General features: G+C 42.3%; 2 protein-coding genes across 3 annotated transcripts; one reads left to right on the top strand and one right to left on the bottom strand.

Moving 5' to 3' along the window:
- Positions 1-13,306, top strand: disp2 (dispatched RND transporter family member 2). Its single transcript, XM_078277871.1, has 10 exons — positions 1-179; positions 3,710-3,854; positions 4,064-4,341; positions 4,546-4,575; positions 4,702-4,825; positions 5,411-5,526; positions 6,354-6,469; positions 7,274-7,371; positions 7,619-7,777; positions 8,544-13,306. The coding sequence occupies exons 1-10, from the start codon at positions 85-87 to the stop codon at positions 11,883-11,885; spliced, it is 4,503 nt and encodes a 1,500-aa protein (XP_078133997.1). The 5' UTR covers positions 1-84; the 3' UTR covers positions 11,886-13,306.
- rpusd2 (RNA pseudouridine synthase domain containing 2) lies at positions 13,283-16,050 on the bottom strand. Of its 2 annotated transcripts, XM_078277873.1 has the most exons (4): positions 15,980-16,050; positions 15,326-15,808; positions 14,626-14,922; positions 13,283-14,502 (listed from the first exon to the last, which is right to left on the bottom strand). In XM_078277873.1, exons 1-4 carry the CDS (start codon positions 15,983-15,985, stop codon positions 13,672-13,674), a joined length of 1,617 nt encoding a protein of 538 aa, XP_078133999.1. In that variant the 5' UTR covers positions 15,986-16,050; the 3' UTR covers positions 13,283-13,671. The 2 variants fall into 2 exon arrangements, with proteins under 2 accessions (XP_078133999.1, XP_078133998.1); XM_078277872.1 differs by having other exon boundaries at positions 15,326-16,032.
- Between the last annotated feature and the right edge of the window lie 687 nt (positions 16,051-16,737).

Below are 16,737 nucleotides of genomic sequence, written 5' to 3'. Positions count from 1 at the left end.
ATGGGGACTGTTTGGTTAAAATAACAGGAAATTCCTAATAGCCTTTTATTTTTATATTTAGTTTGAAGCGGAATCAGGAGGGAGATGGAGGCTTGCTCGATAATAGGAGAAAGCACGGATGCGATAGTGATGGACGAATCCCCTACGGATGAAATGGGAATTCAGGAGGCTTACCAAAGGTGGGTTGTTTTTGTCCGTGGATTTATCTGCTTATAGGCTACTGCAGAAAAATAAATGGCATGTACAGTAGTAGACGTACCGGGCCGATGTGAGTAACCTATTGTTCATCACCCAGCTGTGCCTGTGTTTATGCTGGCCAATAGGATTATGCACATAATATTATAATAATATATATATTTCTGCTGTTGTGATTTTTTTTCCATTACAAATTATAATTGTCATTTTAACATTATTACAGCATTCCTGATTATGTTGCACTAGTTGTACTGCTGGTGAAACCAAGACGTGCTGTTGTCAACTTACTTTTAAGATTTTTATGTTTGGTAATCACAACATGTTCAGGTCAAATATCACTTAAATATCAAGTTAATCCATGATATCACATACGGATGTCAGTATTTTAACAAGATGATAAACAAATGCTAGTACTTTCAGTGCCTTATTGAATTAATCCTCATATAATGGAGCCTTTATGCTCATTTGTTCTTTTTTTGGCCTTTGACAGATATGTTGTACGCAGTAGCAACACACGCACACACTGTTGTTTGATCACAGTTACACTCTAGTTGACTTGAGAACTGTAAGATCTGTTCAGTGTCATCAACCTTCTTCTGGGTCACTAATGTCACCATGTCACTCACTCTGCTGCATATAGGCCTATATAAAAAATCAAATGGCCAAGGGCCTTTAAACATGACAGTGGGGCTAAAAACAGCTGAGGTCTGCTACCCTTCAGTTCAGCAACAGGCCACATGTATTTGTCCTCGCTTAGTTTAGCCTCAAGTCTTTGTCCTCTTAATAACACCCTGCAGAAGCTCTCGTTTTAGGAATGTTAACAGTTTTCTTCCTGCATTTAGCCTGAGCCTTTGTCCTTTTTCTGTGTGCGTGTATGTGTGATTGAAAGTTAAGGAGATGTTTGAGGACATGACATTGACTGGCATCCAGTGAGTTGATGTAAGAGATGCTGTGCTGTAGAAAAGGAGAGACAGAGACCTAAAGGCAGACGGAGGAGAGAGTAGTGAGAGCTGACAGTGTTTAGACTGTTAGATATTTTCCTTGCTTGAGTCTTTTGAATGCCTTAAAGCTGTCCTTAATCACTATTCTTACATCTTAGATTAGTGAGCACAAGATTAACTACACCAGTTTACCTACACAGTAATGCATTACTAATAATTATCATATTGTGTAACATCCAGGGGTAACTTTGTCTGAATTATTAATGTCACTTTTGCTTGATACATTTGCTGATGTACCTTTTACTTAAGTTACATTTACAAGGCAGGCAGTTTACATTTTTCTAAATGTGGTATTGCTACTTTTATATAAATAGGCCTACTTCATCCCCCACTGCAAACACGCATCAGCTAAAAGTAAAGTGGTCTTATACAACAGCCAAAATCGTACTTGTTTGGGAAACAACTCAGTGACACCTTCCTGGATGTATTTTTGTATTCATCCACTGAAATATTAATGACTTCCACAAATTGCTCTCCTCATGTGTGTGTATGTGTGTGTGTGTGTGTGTGTGTGTGTGTGTGTGCCCATACGTTGGTCAGTGAAATTATTGTAAAAACCCATCAAAGGGGAGTAATGGGCTTTAATACTCTTTATCCTGAACCCTGAAGTGAAGAGGCTGCCAGGCACAGGCTACATATAGTACCCACTAATAATTTAATATATATTCAACCTGCGTGGAGTTTTGGATGGTTGGAGTTTATCATGCTCCAGCAATAGAAATAGTGTTAAATTAGTTGACAGTGTTGACTTCCACATACTTTCTATGAGTGTATTCACTCACTCCAGCACCTAAATATGCAAAACTAGATGACAAACATATGCTATGTGCCTAAGAGCTGCAGAGTAAACTGTGGGCTATTTATTATTTAGATCATATTACAGTTTTATTGTAATACAAAGACAAAATACTGAGGTTCAGTTTTGCACTGAGCTCCAACTTTAATACCTCTTCTACTGTATATAAGCAATTCTACAGACTACTCATCATCTGTTATGGGATGCAAATAAAACTGTGTGAGGTCATTTAGGCTCTGTTGATTTACTCTGTTGCCATGGTGACAAGGCAGGAAGTGCGGTTGCATCCAGTCTACTGTGGAAAAACAAGCAAGTGGTAGGCTAGACGACACAGACCTTACGGCCTGTTTACTGAGATACAACCAGAGCATTACTCAGTAGTTTTCATTTGATCTGTTTGGTTACTTTAGTTAATGAGACTTTAAGACTTCTTAAACTTCTGGAAAAAGGTTAAATAAAACGCAATGAAAGCAAGAGTGTGATCAGATTAAAGCCCTCGATATAGAGTCTTTCCCTTTAGTTTTAAGGTTGGAGAAAAGATTTTTTTTATGTTGTCTGACACTATTGCATACAGTATTCTCTGTATCAGCTTGTTCCAGCTCTTCATTGAAGCAACACAATGTTTACACGGAGTGAAATGTAAGACCCCATGTTTTTATGGCAGTCCGACATGTTTTTATCTTTAAAAACTTTGCAATATCTATTTGAATTACATATAAAGTTCTGTATTTGTATTTTATGTTATTTGAGTGTTTTGTAGAATATTAATATAGTAGAAAAGGAATGGGATACAGCTAGCGGCTCTGAGGCTTTAGGCTACAGTATGTAGGTACAGAGCTAATGCTAACGTCAGCATGCTAACATGCTCATGACAATGCTAACATGCCGATGTTTAGCAAGTATAATGTTTATACCATGTTCACCATCTTAGCTTAGCATGCTAACATTAGCTTGTTAGCATTAAACACAAAGCACAGCTGAGACTCTGATAGGAATGTCATTAGGTTTGCAGATATTTTGTCATAAACCAAAGTAGGCCTACTGGACGAGATAGACATAAAAAGTCAGGGGATCACCAAAGTTTTTACATTTCATCCTGAGGGGAACATATATGTCTGTACCAAATTCCATGGCAATCCATTCAATAGTTATTGAGGCATCACTCAAAACTCAAAACCACAAATGTCAACCTCATAGTGGTGCTAGTCAGGGGATCACCAAAGTCACAAGGATTCATCCACTGGGAACCATGTCTGTACAAAATGTCTGTACAAAATGTTATTGTTGATCAAAGTGGTGGGCCAACCAATATAACTATCTCTAAAGCTAGCTGCTAGCGTGGCTAAAAATAGATATTTTTGCAACCAAGTATCATTTACTGTTCCTTAACTGTTCCTCATTAGCTCTGTTGACACCCTTAATTTACCACTGAATATGAGATTAAGCCAAGAATGCAGTCAAGAAACTGAGAAGTGAATCAGCATAGTGGAAGAGAAGGATCTCTAAGGTTTTACAAACACTACGCTGTGCATTTATGTATAGTTTCACTGACTGAACATTTGCACCTTCAGTTTTAAAGAACTTCGTTGCTCGTTTCTTTCGTGCTTATCTGTCAATCATTTCTCCTCTCCTGCAACCATTTTCCCCCTGTCTTATCTTCTCCTTTTCACACCCTCTCACCCATCGTTCTCTCCTCTTGTCTGTCTTTTCCTCTCAGCGAGATCCCGGCGGTGTCTCTGTGCCCTCCTGACAGCGAGTGCTCAGCTGAAGCCCAGTTGACAGTCATCCAGTCTGAAGGGGAGCTGTGTGACAGCTGCAGCAGCCTTGGCAGACCCTCTTCCTCCTGCCAGCTTTATCACCAAGTATGCCTGAGCACTGACTGTACTGTGTGCTGTTTAGGATAGATATTTGGGGACTCATTAAAACAAAAAGGTTAGAAATAGATCCAGGATTTGGGAGGCAGTGTCACTCAAAAGACTAATGATACCATAATCCTATGCGAAGCAAATATACATAATTTCTGTGATTTATATTCTGTTCATGTATTTTCTATCCTCTTTTTCTTCATTAGGTCCCTCAGGGTCCTCAAGCTGGGGCCTATGATTCCCCGCAGTCCCGAAAATGTCCCCACTGTAGCCATTATGGTCCAATTAAACCAAAAACATGCCGCGACTGTGATTCAAACACAACAGGTCCTCATGCTAAAGGATGTGTAGCGGTGAAAGGGGGACACAGTCGTAATTCTACCCATCAGACGTCTCGCCATGGCGCGGTGAGATGTCATTGGCTGCGTGGGTCAAATGAAAGCCGGACACAGAAACCGACGCAGCGACATGTGGTGACAGTAAGGTGTGTTTAAAAGAATAGATAGACATTTTGGGAAATATGCTTACTCGGTTTGTTGGAAAGATGAGACGATTGATGCCACTCTTACATCTATATGTGGTATCAATGTTCTCATCCAACTCTCAGCAAGGAAACCTATAAGTGAATTTCACATTTAGAGTGGTATCATTTTCAAATTATTGTAACAAAGTTCTCAACTATTAACAGGGATGGAGGACTCTACTGCATCCTTAGACAGTAAGAACTCAAACCACTTTTTACTTTAAAAGCCCAAAGGTACTGCATGTCTCTCTTATTTTGATCACAATAATTATTCTTTACCCAGTGTCATGTCTTCTTCTTCTGTGGCTTTCTACTTGGCAGTTATTCCCAGATGATAGTGGACTACCCGTTAGCAGTGTTGGTGGTTTGTGCCGTGCTGCTGCTGGGATGCTCACTGGCCGGACTCTTCATTGGTCCACTGCCAGATTTCTCTGACCCGCTGCTAGTGAGTCTCAAACACACACAGTCATACACACATATACAAAAGCATACAGTCTAAAATGTAATCCTGCAGTCCCCCTTGGTGCAGCACTTGTATATCTACTGTCACCCTTCTGTCAAGTCTACAATGCAAAGCTCCCTCACCACCTTAGGCTGAGTGTTAATTACTGTTTCTCCAGTGACTCATGAGCTCAGCCGTCATCTACTTACTTGCATCTCATCTCAGATTCAGTGAACTGCACTGAATGAGATCACACTCGCTGTCATCTTAATTAAATACATTTTCTCACCTTTGAGATGCAAGCTTACAGGATAAACACTGATTGAAACATTATTATGAAAATGCAACATGTGAATCACAACAATGCATCATTAATGGTGAATTTAAAATGATTTACATGAGAATAAAAATGATGATTGCTTTATACTGTAAGTGTGGGTCTCTCTTTCTTTTAAGATAATACACTCATCTACCAAACAAGCTTATTCAGACAATATAGGGTGCTTGTGATGCTGATTTATTCAGTCAGCTGTGTCCTTAGCTTTGATGTGTGTTTGTGTGTGAATGTATGTGTGCTTTTTTCCTCAGGGCTTTGAGCCACGGGGAACATACATCGGAGTTCGCCAGTCCAGCTTGTCTGAGCTGCAGGAGAACACTGGCCCGGGGAGAAAACTGTCTCCTTTACCACAGCAGCTCAGTAAAAGGTCAGCAGAGAGATTTAGTAGAATGCAGGCTTTCTACACAGGAGGACTGCACCACTGACTGATGCACACAGATGCTTTACAAATAGATTCGAGTGATCATGCTGTGTGTATATGGTTGTGTGGTCGGTCAAGGTTTAAAAACTGTAAAACTGAGTTTTTGCTCTGGTTAATACCTATAACTGTTACTTGACCATATGACTGTAGAAATAAAGATCAAATGACTATGTGTAATGCAAAAAGAGTCACTTGTAGTGACAAATGCTTTTTGACAATGCTTTTTTGCGTCTTTTAGCTCCTTGTTTTGGTTTTCCGGCTTACGACTTTACTGTTTTGATTCACTCTCACCGCTCAGATCAGTGTTTTCAACGAAAAATATCTAATAAACCCACTGTACGCTACCTGCACAGCACAAAATGACAGACAGACAAAGTTAACAAATAGCTGGTGAACAAAGTGGAGCATTTAAAAGCCAGATATTTCCCTCAGGGGTTGGTAGAGACCAAAAAGTTTGCTAAAAGACTAAATAAAAAATTAGACTTACATTTGCCAGGTAGCCAGCAACACGACTCAAAATGAATGTTGATCCATGTCTGCTGGATGTGTTAATAAACAACTCTTTGCTAACACATTTAGCATAACAACCTTTAAAAGGTAAAGCTATGTGAGTGTTGTGTTTACAGCTTGTTGCGCTGCCCCCAAGTGGCCAAAGAAGTTAATGCAGGTTTAAAATGATTCAATTGATCAATTTTATACTAGCTTGGAACAAAGTGTGTATTTGTTTAATGAGGATGAAAAAATGCATAGGTGTGTGCTTCTATCTGTGCTAGTTTTGGGGGTACTGTCAGTGGAGACGACAGTGGCAGCCAGGACACCTCCAGGCTTCGCATCAAGAGGATGCTGGCTAGAGACTCATCTCCAGACACGTTCCTCTGTGATGCTCCAGGTGGGTGGGTCCAGATCAGTTCATCCCTGTCAATAAACCGTTAATTCGCTGCTGATAAATACATTTTTACATCAAACTTCTGCTACACTGATTACAGTAACAATGAAAATACAACTATAATCCTAATTGTAGATGTTTGCACATTTAGGAAAGTTACCAAGTTATGAGGGATGTTTAAGACTACTGGCTCCAGCATCCTCAGCAGAGCAGACAATAAAAATGGAAATATTAGTAAACCAATGTAAATGTGATGGGTGCTTTTTCGGCAGTTGAGCAACTTGCATAATACTGTGAGCTGAAGGCAAAGCCCTCCAGTTTGTTAGGGAATAATCAGCACTTCCAGCAAACTAATGAAAACAGTGACAGCGTATTGGTTAAATGCAAATTAACAAAAAACAGTGAGAAGACGTAAATAATAGCTTTTAGCGTGGCTTCAAAGATAACAGTTTGAATGCATTTCCTTAAGCAGATAATCCCATATTTTTTTCTTTAAGATCTACTTTGAAATAGTGGGCTATCAGATCAAAGACTATACTTCAGTTAGCCTTACAGATACACCGAAAGCTAAATCCCTAAATGGATAAATTCCAAGCCTTGAAGATTTCACCTAATTATGATTCAAAACAGATAGGGGGATAGAACACACAAGAAATGTAGCCTGGTTATACGTTTATGAATTTAAAACGTAACTCTTGACCATTAGTTTTACCATTCTGAACATTTCTCACCATCCCAACAAAGTGATGATTTACTGCTGGTCATCTTGTTCCTGTATGTTGAACCCATCTGTCTCTTTCCACGCAGGCGAGCGTTCGGCTCAGCTGGTGTTTCGATCAGAAAACTCGGCCAGTCTGTGGAGTCTGAAGGCCGTCCACGCCATGTGTGAGATGGAGCAATCCCGGGTTCGCTCTAAACTACTCAGCCCTCCATCTCATCTTTGCTCTTCTGCCTTTTGCGCCATTCATCATCATCTTCTGTCAATCTCACTTACTGTCTCCTTTCTCTTAAATGCCTGGACCCACATTTAAATGCTGAAATTAAAAACACTACTTTATGTGCATTGCCTCATCTGAAATTTATTCATTTTATGTTAATTTTGTTTCAAAACTGGGCATGTGTTCAAAAAAATCTTTCGCTTGTCTGATTCAGATTCGCTCCCAGGCTCAGTTCCAGGACTTGTGCCAGCAGCATGTGAGGGGAGAGGCCGAGGGAACGTCCAGAGGTGGCTGTTGTCCGAGCTGGTCTCTGGGGAATTACTTGGCTGTGCTCACTAACGCCTCCTGCTGCCTCAGCCTCACCTCGCACCAGGTTCTGTAGCTTTCTTCTCATTAAAGGTCCAGTGTGTAACGTGTTTAGTTGTTCATTATCAAAATCTGTGTTGCCCGTTCACAAACTTGTCCTTTTTCATGAATATTTACCACCACCATCAATTCCAAGTATTCCTTTTGGCTTCGCATGAACTGGGGTAGACGCTCCATATTCATGCACCATCTTGAAATACGTTAGCCGGTAAGGGACATACAGGAATACTGCTCCGCCTTTCGCGTTTTCGCTGTCACATGATAAACTCACAGGTGCTGCTAATGCTGTTAATGGGTATCATAGCTTCCCGGCCCCACCAAATTTCAGGAACAGGAGTCTTCTTCTTCGCCCAGAAAAAAAAAACAATATTGAAAAGAGCAAGAGACAGGCTTTTTGAAGCGTGAAGGCTACCGTAGCTGTAGTACGTACTTTGAACTGCGTGGTGCGAGAGAGTTGATTGCGATATATGATCTCAACGCTAGATGGGAGAAATTCCTACACATTGGACCTTTAAAATACAAATAAATTACTACATACATTTTAATTCGGTTTTTGTAAGTAGTACACTGCAATAGCCCATCATGTACTGTACAGTAAGTTAACTGTCCACAGTGCATGTTGTTAAGGAAAACCTGTTTAAACCTGTTAAGTTCAAGTTGATGATGCAGGTTAAGGGAAAGTGGGATTTACAACACTTCATTATAACTGACTCTGGCGTGCACTGAATATGTTTTACTGTTTGAAGTTTTCCATTTTCTCCCTTTCACACCAGGTGTCTGAATCTCTGAAACTTCTCCGGAAATGTGCTACGTATTATCACGAAGGACATCTGGTGGAAGCCTGTGTCGAGAGACCCAAACATGGCGGCTGCTCCTCTGTGCCGTCCCGCTGTAAACAATCCTCTGTGGTGTTCCAAATCCTGCACTTTTTGGTTGATAAAGACTTTCTTGGCCCGCAGACTGTCGAATACCAAATCCCTACGCTGAAGTACAGCCTTCTGTTCTTACCCGTTGACAAAGGAGAACACATGATGGAGATGTATATGAACAGTCTTGAGGGCAGGGATCTGACGTTCAACAACACCACTATCACTGGCATGGACTTTGGCATCAAGCAGAGGCTTTTCAAGTATTACCTGGCAAGAGATTCAATCTACCCTGTGCTAGCTGTCGCGTCTCTTCTTTTCACTATGGCTCTTTATCTCCACTCTCTCTTTATAGTAGCGTTATCTGTAATAGCAATCACAGGCTCCCTCCTGACCTCCTATTTCTTCTATAAAGTAGCATTTCACCTGACATTCTTCCCCCTGGTCAACCTCTCTGCAGCTCTTATTCTCTTGGGAAGCTGCTCCAACCAGGTTTTCATCTTCGCTGATTTCTGGAATCTGCAGCTATCCCAGAACCCCTCAGCCTCCCTGGAGAAGAGAGTAAACAGAGCTTTGCAGGAAGTCGGCTATTTGATTTTAGCGTCGGGGTTGACCTCCAGCGCAGCCTTTTTCTCTGGTTATTTCAGCAGCATCACAGCAATTAGATGTTTCTCTGTTTATCTGGGAACTGCCTCGTTTATCAGCTCAATCTTGGCGTTGGTGTGGCTGCCGTGCTGTTTCATTCTGCGCGAGCGCTACACAGAAGCATCCTCTGCATCTGAAGTAGTGCAGGGATGGAAACCGTGCTGCTCCAAAAACACAGGTGGCTTCTGGGATACGAGCTCACGCAAGAGATGCCTCTTTACTCTCGGGCAAAAGCTGAGAGAATTAAAAAGAGGCTTCAGCGACACTTCCAATTTGTTATTTCTGAAAATCCTGCCTTGCGGAGTAGTGAAGTTCAGGTACATCTGGGTGTGCTGGTTTGCAGTGCTGGCTGGTGGGGGCATATACATGTCCTGCATTGACCCAGGCATGAAGCTGCCCACCTTAGACAGCAGGATCGCCCAGCTTTTCCGCTCCAGTCACCCGTTTGAAAGATACGACGCAGAGTATTGTCACATGTTTATGTTTGAGAGACAGAAAAATGGAGAGGATAAACCGGTTACGTTGAGGCTTGTTTGGGGTGTCAAACCAACTGATAATGGGGATCACTTTAACCCCAAGAGCAATGGCTCTTTGGTTCTTGACTCAGGCTTTAACATGAGCCGGCCAGACGCTCAGGTTTGGTTGAGGGACTTATGTGGACGGGTTCAGAACCAAAGCTTTTATTCCCCTCCGTCACCTGAGGATAAAGACGTTATGACAGAAAATATCTGTCTTGTGGAGCAGCTAATACAGTGGGTCTCTGTCAGACGGTGCTCAGAGAGTGATGACTCCCTCCATTTTTGTTGCAATGACATCCCTTTCCCCTACACGCCCAGCGTTTTTGAGAACTGCCTCAGTATGATGGTGGTGGAGAGATATGCTGAGGGCCATCTGGCCCACAGCGGAGGCCTGTACTTCCATCCAGATGGCAGGGTCGCTGCCCTCGTGTTGGCGTTCAAAACCACATACCTCCACAGCTTCAACTACAGCAGAGCCAATCTTTTCTACAGAGAAATCCTCAGATGGTTTAACAGAGAAATATCAGGAGCACCACAAGGGCTGGAGAATGGCTGGTTCGTCAGTCATCTGTCTCTTTTTGATCTACAACAGGCTTTAAGTTCCGAGACTCTAGTAGTAGCAGGCTTCTCAGTAGCTCTTACGTTTGCTTTGCTTCTTTTAACCACCTGGAATATTCCACTGAGCATATATGGGACTGTAGCTGTAGGAGGAAGTGTTTTTGTCACTATTGGCCTCCTTGTTCTTCTTGAATGGCAGCTGAGCGGAATCGAGGCCTTGTTTATATCATCAGCCGCAGGGCTGTCTGTTGATTTTATTGCCAACTACTGCATTTCCTACAGCTTGGCTCCTCATTCAGACAAAATTGGGAAAGTAGCACACTCCACTAAAAGGATGGGATGTCCTGTAGCAATAGTTTCTGGTGCATTTTTCTCCATGGGGATCATCATGTTGCCTGCCACAGTCTTGCTGTTCAGAAAACTGGGGATTTTCCTCTTTTTGGTGAAATGTGTAGCGTGTGGATTTGCAACCTTCTTTTTCCAGTCCCTATGCTGCTTTTTTGGACCCCAGAAAAACTGCGGAAAGATCACGCTGCCATGTTTTTCAGATCACAATGATGGCGTGCTGTCCTCTTGCTCGGCAGCAGAGCCCGATTCCTCGGCAGCCTCGGCTGCTAACGGGGCCTTTAGCAGATCTAGAGTGAGGAGGAGTTATGACAAAGAAGCAGGTGGCTATCTCTACCCTGACCAACAACGTCAGCAGAGACAGAAACCGACTGGAGCTGGGGGAGGTGGTGGCCGAGGGCCGGAGCAGTATGAGCTGCAGCCATTGGCCTATCGACTGAGCGACAGCTTTGAAAACAGCACCTGCACCAGTAAGCTGTCCAACCGGCCGTCTGTGCTCTCTGATGAGATTGAGTACAGCAGGAGAGATATGGGCAGGAATAGCATGGATGGGGACAGTGCGGAGATGTGCAGTCATCAACATAAGACCTGCCAACCACCTCCAGCCCTCCAGACTTCATCTCCGTACAAAGAAAACACCCTGCGGCCTGTAGGCGTGGCACAAGAAGACATAGCGAAGGACAAACTGCTGTGTAAAACATGCAGAGGTCAGTCTGGAGGGGTGAAGCACTGGAGCAATACATCCTTTTCCTCATCTTCCAGCATGGAGGACACCATCATAAGCCACACACTGGAGACCATTGACCAGCCATCTCTCTGCAAAGCAGACCAAACCACAGAGGAGAGCCTCCATCCCCATCATCACTCCAACACAGGGCATCTCTCCTCCCAGTCCCAGAGCTCCTGCGAGGGTCTGGAGGACTCTAATGAAACATGTCTGAGTGACATTGAACCAGGACCTTCCAATACGCAGCAAAATGAAGGAGAAGAGGTTCAGTTACAACCAGGACACCTGAACGGGAAGAGAGACACACTTCGTCTCTCACTGAAAGAAACCGTTTATGAGACTTGTAATAAGGGCCGCACCAGTCAGAGTGAAGAAGTTGTCATCTTACCCAACAGTAAGCCAGACCTGCCAGATGTTTGGATAAAGAGAGATGGACAACGAGAGGATACATGTTGAGCAAAGTTGAAGGAATCTTTGCAAACACTGTGCATTAATTGCTCTGAATATATAAAAAGAAAGAAGACACTGAGCATACACTGTTTGCTTAATACTCAAAGGAAATATAAGCCAACTGCAAATGTAACATGTGACAGCATGTTTGTCAAATGTTGCTGCTGAGGTGGTTACAGTGTGTGTTACAGGATCAGAGCATGAGTGTCTCTTCAGCGAAAGGTCAAATCAAAGCATCACTTCTTAAAATTGGCATTTTCAGACAGAAGACAAAGACTCTGCTGCAGAGTTAACTTTGCCTGGACGCTTTTCACATCTGCATAGACTAATCTGTGTGCAGACGCTGGCCTTTCTCCATGCTGGAATTGTCCTCAATGAGCCATATACATTCATGGACTTCTGAATATTAAAATAATATAGATATGTGAGATGCACAAAAAAAGAGCTGCATTAAGTAGCAAACTGTCACTTGACTACAGTCAGTTGGTTTTGCACTGGCGATAATATGTACAATATGTCCTTTGTGACCATGACGTACAAAGTCAGAAAGCTACAGTTTATAATGTGTCATTTGTAATGTCATGGCTTATTTGTATATTATAGTGTGTCAGTGTCAAACTAAGTCATGCTGTTTATTCCAGTGTCAGTGCCAAAATATTTTAAATGTTTACTTACTGTACTAAAAGGCAAAAAAGGGTTTCTAATGCAGATATAACACTATATGTGGGTTTATACACTGTTGGCGAATTAAGATGCGCACTGCACCAGGATACATGGATGTCAGTGTACACCTTGAAAAGAACAAGCTCTGTCTAGTTCCAAAGCAGTAGTTGTACCATCACATGCCACTGCTTCAACAGCTAACAATTTGTACATTGACCTTGCTGCATCACTAAGAGAAACTCCGACAATAAATCTAAGGACCAGAATGCCTTTCTCTGCACTTCTCCCCACAGCTGAGATGTCACATCAGCTGCTTTTGTGTGCAAGTACAACAGTATTTATGAAATGAACAGCATGTGCCAAATGTCTTTCAATAGGTTGTTTTTTTGTGCAAAGGGTGTGTCCTTTAAAAAAGTAAAATAAGAGACGTGTCTATAGCCCTAATATATTAATTATATAAAAAAGGTGCAGTGATGGTCGTTCAGCACAAAGACTTGTATCTAATGTGCCTAGGAGCAGTGTTATTTTCAAGCTTTTCTCTTTGTAAGAAATGTGTGCTTTTGACATCTTGACTGTATAATCACAATTCTTAAATTAGCCATCATTTTAAGTCACTGTAGAAAATAAACTGCTTTAGAGTCAAACAAAAATGTATCGCAGGCTTTCTATGAACAGAAGAACTTAAAAGGTCACCTCCACTATTATTTACAGGTGTCAATGTTGTTAATTTTTCACAAAACTGAAATTCAATAAAACATTTATTTTCCTGCAGCATGTCTTAATTTATTCCATATATCTTGGTTGGAGTAATGAGCAGATTACAGGCATAAGGGACAAAATTAAATTAAAACTATAGGTTTTAACATTAAAACAAAGTAAAAATGGCAATGACTACAAAGCTATGTTCTATATATGTTTAAGGCAGAAAACAACTTGCCACCAAAGGAAAACATATTTCTACATTATCAATTCTGGTGGACACAGCATACACTAAGACCCATTTGCATCACAGAAAAATCTAAAACTGCCTCAGAGCAAATCATTTTTTAAGGATTTCTGATCATACTTTTAAATGTCTGAAATAAAACATGCATGAAGGCAGTAACCTAAACGTGAAAGTCATCAACGGTCAGCTCCAATCAGCCTCGACCCAGTCCTCTTTGGCCCAATCGGGTAAGCGTGTGGAATACTCAAAATCAGCTCCTTTGTACCGTAAAGCGTGGAGATACATGATGAGTTCCTTCTCTGTGGGATCTGGTCGTACTAACTTACACTCAGTGCACAGGTGGTCTCTAGTCTCTGGTGGAGTTTTGTGAGTTGCTGCTTCCGTTTGATTTCCATTTGATTTGGTAGGTTGAGATTCAAGCGGGGTTTTGTTACCGTTTGAATCTGTGCAGCCCTGACTCACCTTATCCACTGTCTCACTGCTTGAGCTACAACCGATCGTCACCTGTGTGTCAATCTGGTGACTCTCTCCACTTTTGTTAGGTTCAGAGGTGCCATCCAATGTATCTTCTTTCTTAGATGTTTTGTTTTTCTCTGCCTCTTGTTCAATCCCAATCCCATCATCTGGAATATCCAGCAGGTGAAGACTTTCCTGAGAGCGATGTTCCTCAACCAGAGCCTGCAGCAGGTCCTCATTACTTTTTCCCACCAGTCCCCCCTTCCCCCTGTGAGGCCCCCAGGCTGAGGAACCATAGATGGGATCATTGAGGATGGGGAAGCCCAGGTACTGGAGGTGGACCCTGATCTGGTGTGTGCGGCCAGTCAGAGGTAAACAGCGGACCACGCTGGTTTTTCCATTAAAGCTTAGCCTCTGGAAGACGGTTCTGCACTCTTTTCCCTTCGGGTCGACTCGGCAGAGGCCAATTTTAAAGGAAACGACCAGGATGGGCTCCTCGCAGATGAGCTCACTCTCTGGAAACTGCCCCTCTACTCTGCACACATACTCCTTTTCAAGCTGTTAGAAAGAACAAATGTAAAGGACATTTTTGAGAATGATATGGCAAATGCACTTCTAAAAGACTTTTGAGAGAAATCTTACCTCTCATTTTAGCTTAAATCCACCCCATCCTGAACGTACCTGTCTGTCTCTCACCAACTGGTCCAGTTTCTTTGATGCCTCCAGTGTCCTGGCAAACAGCAGCACTCCAGAAGTGAGCCTGTCCAGTCTGTGGACTGTGTGGAGCTCAGAGATGCCCCGCTCTTTTCCCAGAATGAAAATCACTGTGTTGTGGCGGAAACGGCCGCAGGGGTGGACCGGGATGGAGGCAGGCTTGTCGACCACAAGCACTTCACCATCATCCACCAGAACCTCCAGGGGTCTGCCGACCACAGGGGGCTCATGACGGTGCACTGTGTTCTTCATAAGGTCATTATTCTGTGGATAGTCAGGGAAGACTTTAAACTTCTTCCACAATGTTAAACAGTAACTTATCACCTGTACCATCTGGAACCAAAGAGCATTCAGCCTGAGGTGACTGTTTCTTCAACATGTTTTAAGTCCATTAGATTGCAGTATTAGGATTTAGTTAAGTAACGTATTTAATAGGAGGATTGGTTGTTAAACTCCTGGCTCTACTTCTGCCATGTAACAAAAGTATTCTTTAGTGCTAGGTCATATGGAGGAAAATCAATTATTAACCAGCAGACCTACTAACATCAACTAACTAGTTTTCATCAAATCAAACCTGAACTGATTAAGTTTGATCCTGAGTGATTGAGCCATACTTGCATAACACTGGTACCTCAGACATAAAACCATATGTACTGGTGACACTGACCCTGAGCACCACAGACAGGTCCTCCACAGGTGCCTCGTTCAGCCGGATGCGACCCTCTTTGGCAGCCCTCTGGTAATATTCTATGGACTCAGCTCTGAACTCACTCTTGAACACCTCCAGAAGGCTCTTCCCAATCCACCGACCTTTGCAGTACGTTTTGAAGTCAAAGTAGTATGGATACACTTTGCGCAGGCCACCTTCAAAGTAGTAGGAGGTCTCGTCGAAGTGCTCCTGGCGGAAGCTGATCCCCGGGTTCCGCTTCTGCGGAGGAGGGATATATCTCTCGCCCGGACGGAGCTTCTTCCCTCCCGCTCCTCTCCGCCTCTTGCCTCGGCCACTTGTCTCAGGTTCGCCCGGTTCGTCGCTTTTTCGTTTGCCACTTCCTGTCGCCTCTTTCGTTGTGGTTTTCTCCCCCGACACTGGGCTGTTTACCTCGGTCGGTGTTGGGGTGGCGACAGCTGCCTGCGCCATCGTCGAGCTGCTCTGTTGACACCGAGGATAATGAAAACGACGATTCAGAACAGAATTAACGTTACAAATCGAAACAAAGTGCTTTTGTATTTGATCAATTCCACGCGCAATAACTCCCGTTTGACCAGAAGAGAAGAAAGACAGCACATTACATTTTCTCAAGCCTCTAACCGACACACTCACGTGCATTCCTTTTAAGCCAGAGGTCCTTGTTGCTATGGTCGCTACATACGCACAGTGATGACCTAGCTTTGTAGTCCAATCAGTCCAATGTGTAGTTCAAACCGGCAAACCTTGTTTCTTCTTCCTTTTCTTCGACCTTCAGGACAAATAACCTCCTCACCGAGGCATTATCGCCACCAACTGCTCATAATGTGTATTTAGTTTAGTTAGAATAGATATTTTCAGAGTAAACTGTTATTCCAGATTTTGAAGAGTTTGTCTTGTATGTGAGAAGTGAGGATTTAGGTTGTATAGTTGGAATTCTCTGGAAAATGATTTAAAATGTTGATCAAAGATTATTCAATTTAAGAAATGATGTGAAAGATAATGAGGTAAGGAAAGTAATTTTGAGGGTAATAACATTTTTCTCCTCTGTGTACCTTTTTGATTATGGAATTTTAGTTGACAAATTTTGTTACAGATTACGTCTTATATTTTGTTTTAGAAGATAATCTATTGAGAGTGAATATGGTTCTCTGTAAAAACTATTAAATTTTTTTTTTTTTTTACTGTAATGTTATTTTGTTTACTCAGTATTTTAGGTGATTTATAAAGAAGTCTTGTGACACTTGAATGAGGACGTTTCCTTCAGCAGACAATGATTACATTTTCTTCTTCTTTCCAGTGTCCTACTCTCATTTAAAATATTAAACATTCCTTCCCTGTCCTTCCTGTAGCTCTCCCTCACCCTTATGTATACATTTTCAGTAGAAAAAAGA

Source organism: Sander vitreus, chromosome 20 (assembly GCF_031162955.1).
Source record: "Sander vitreus isolate 19-12246 chromosome 20, sanVit1, whole genome shotgun sequence".
Taxonomy (NCBI): domain Eukaryota; kingdom Metazoa; phylum Chordata; class Actinopteri; order Perciformes; family Percidae; genus Sander; species Sander vitreus.
This window is presented reverse-complemented; position numbering and strand designations above follow the sequence as displayed.

Bases quoted from the DNA above. Each gene is read 5' to 3' on its own strand.
- disp2 (XM_078277871.1), top strand. From the start codon at position 85: ATGGAGGCTTGCTCGATAATAGGAGAAAGCACGGATGCGATAGTGATG. The intron at 3,855-4,063 runs GTATGCCTGAGC...TTTCTTCATTAG, and splicing joins CCTGCCAGCTTTATCACCAA to GTCCCTCAGGGTCCTCAAGC. The intron at 7,778-8,543 runs GTTCTGTAGCTT...CTTTCACACCAG, and splicing joins TCAGCCTCACCTCGCACCAG to GTGTCTGAATCTCTGAAACT.
- rpusd2 (XM_078277872.1), bottom strand. From the start codon at position 15,985: ATGCACGTGAGTGTGTCGGTTAGAGGCTTGAGAAAATGTAATGTGCTG. The intron at 14,923-15,325 runs GTCAGTGTCACC...GACTATCCACAG, and splicing joins ACCTGTCTGTGGTGCTCAGG to AATAATGACCTTATGAAGAA. The intron at 14,503-14,625 runs GTACGTTCAGGA...TCTTTCTAACAG, and splicing joins AGTTGGTGAGAGACAGACAG to CTTGAAAAGGAGTATGTGTG.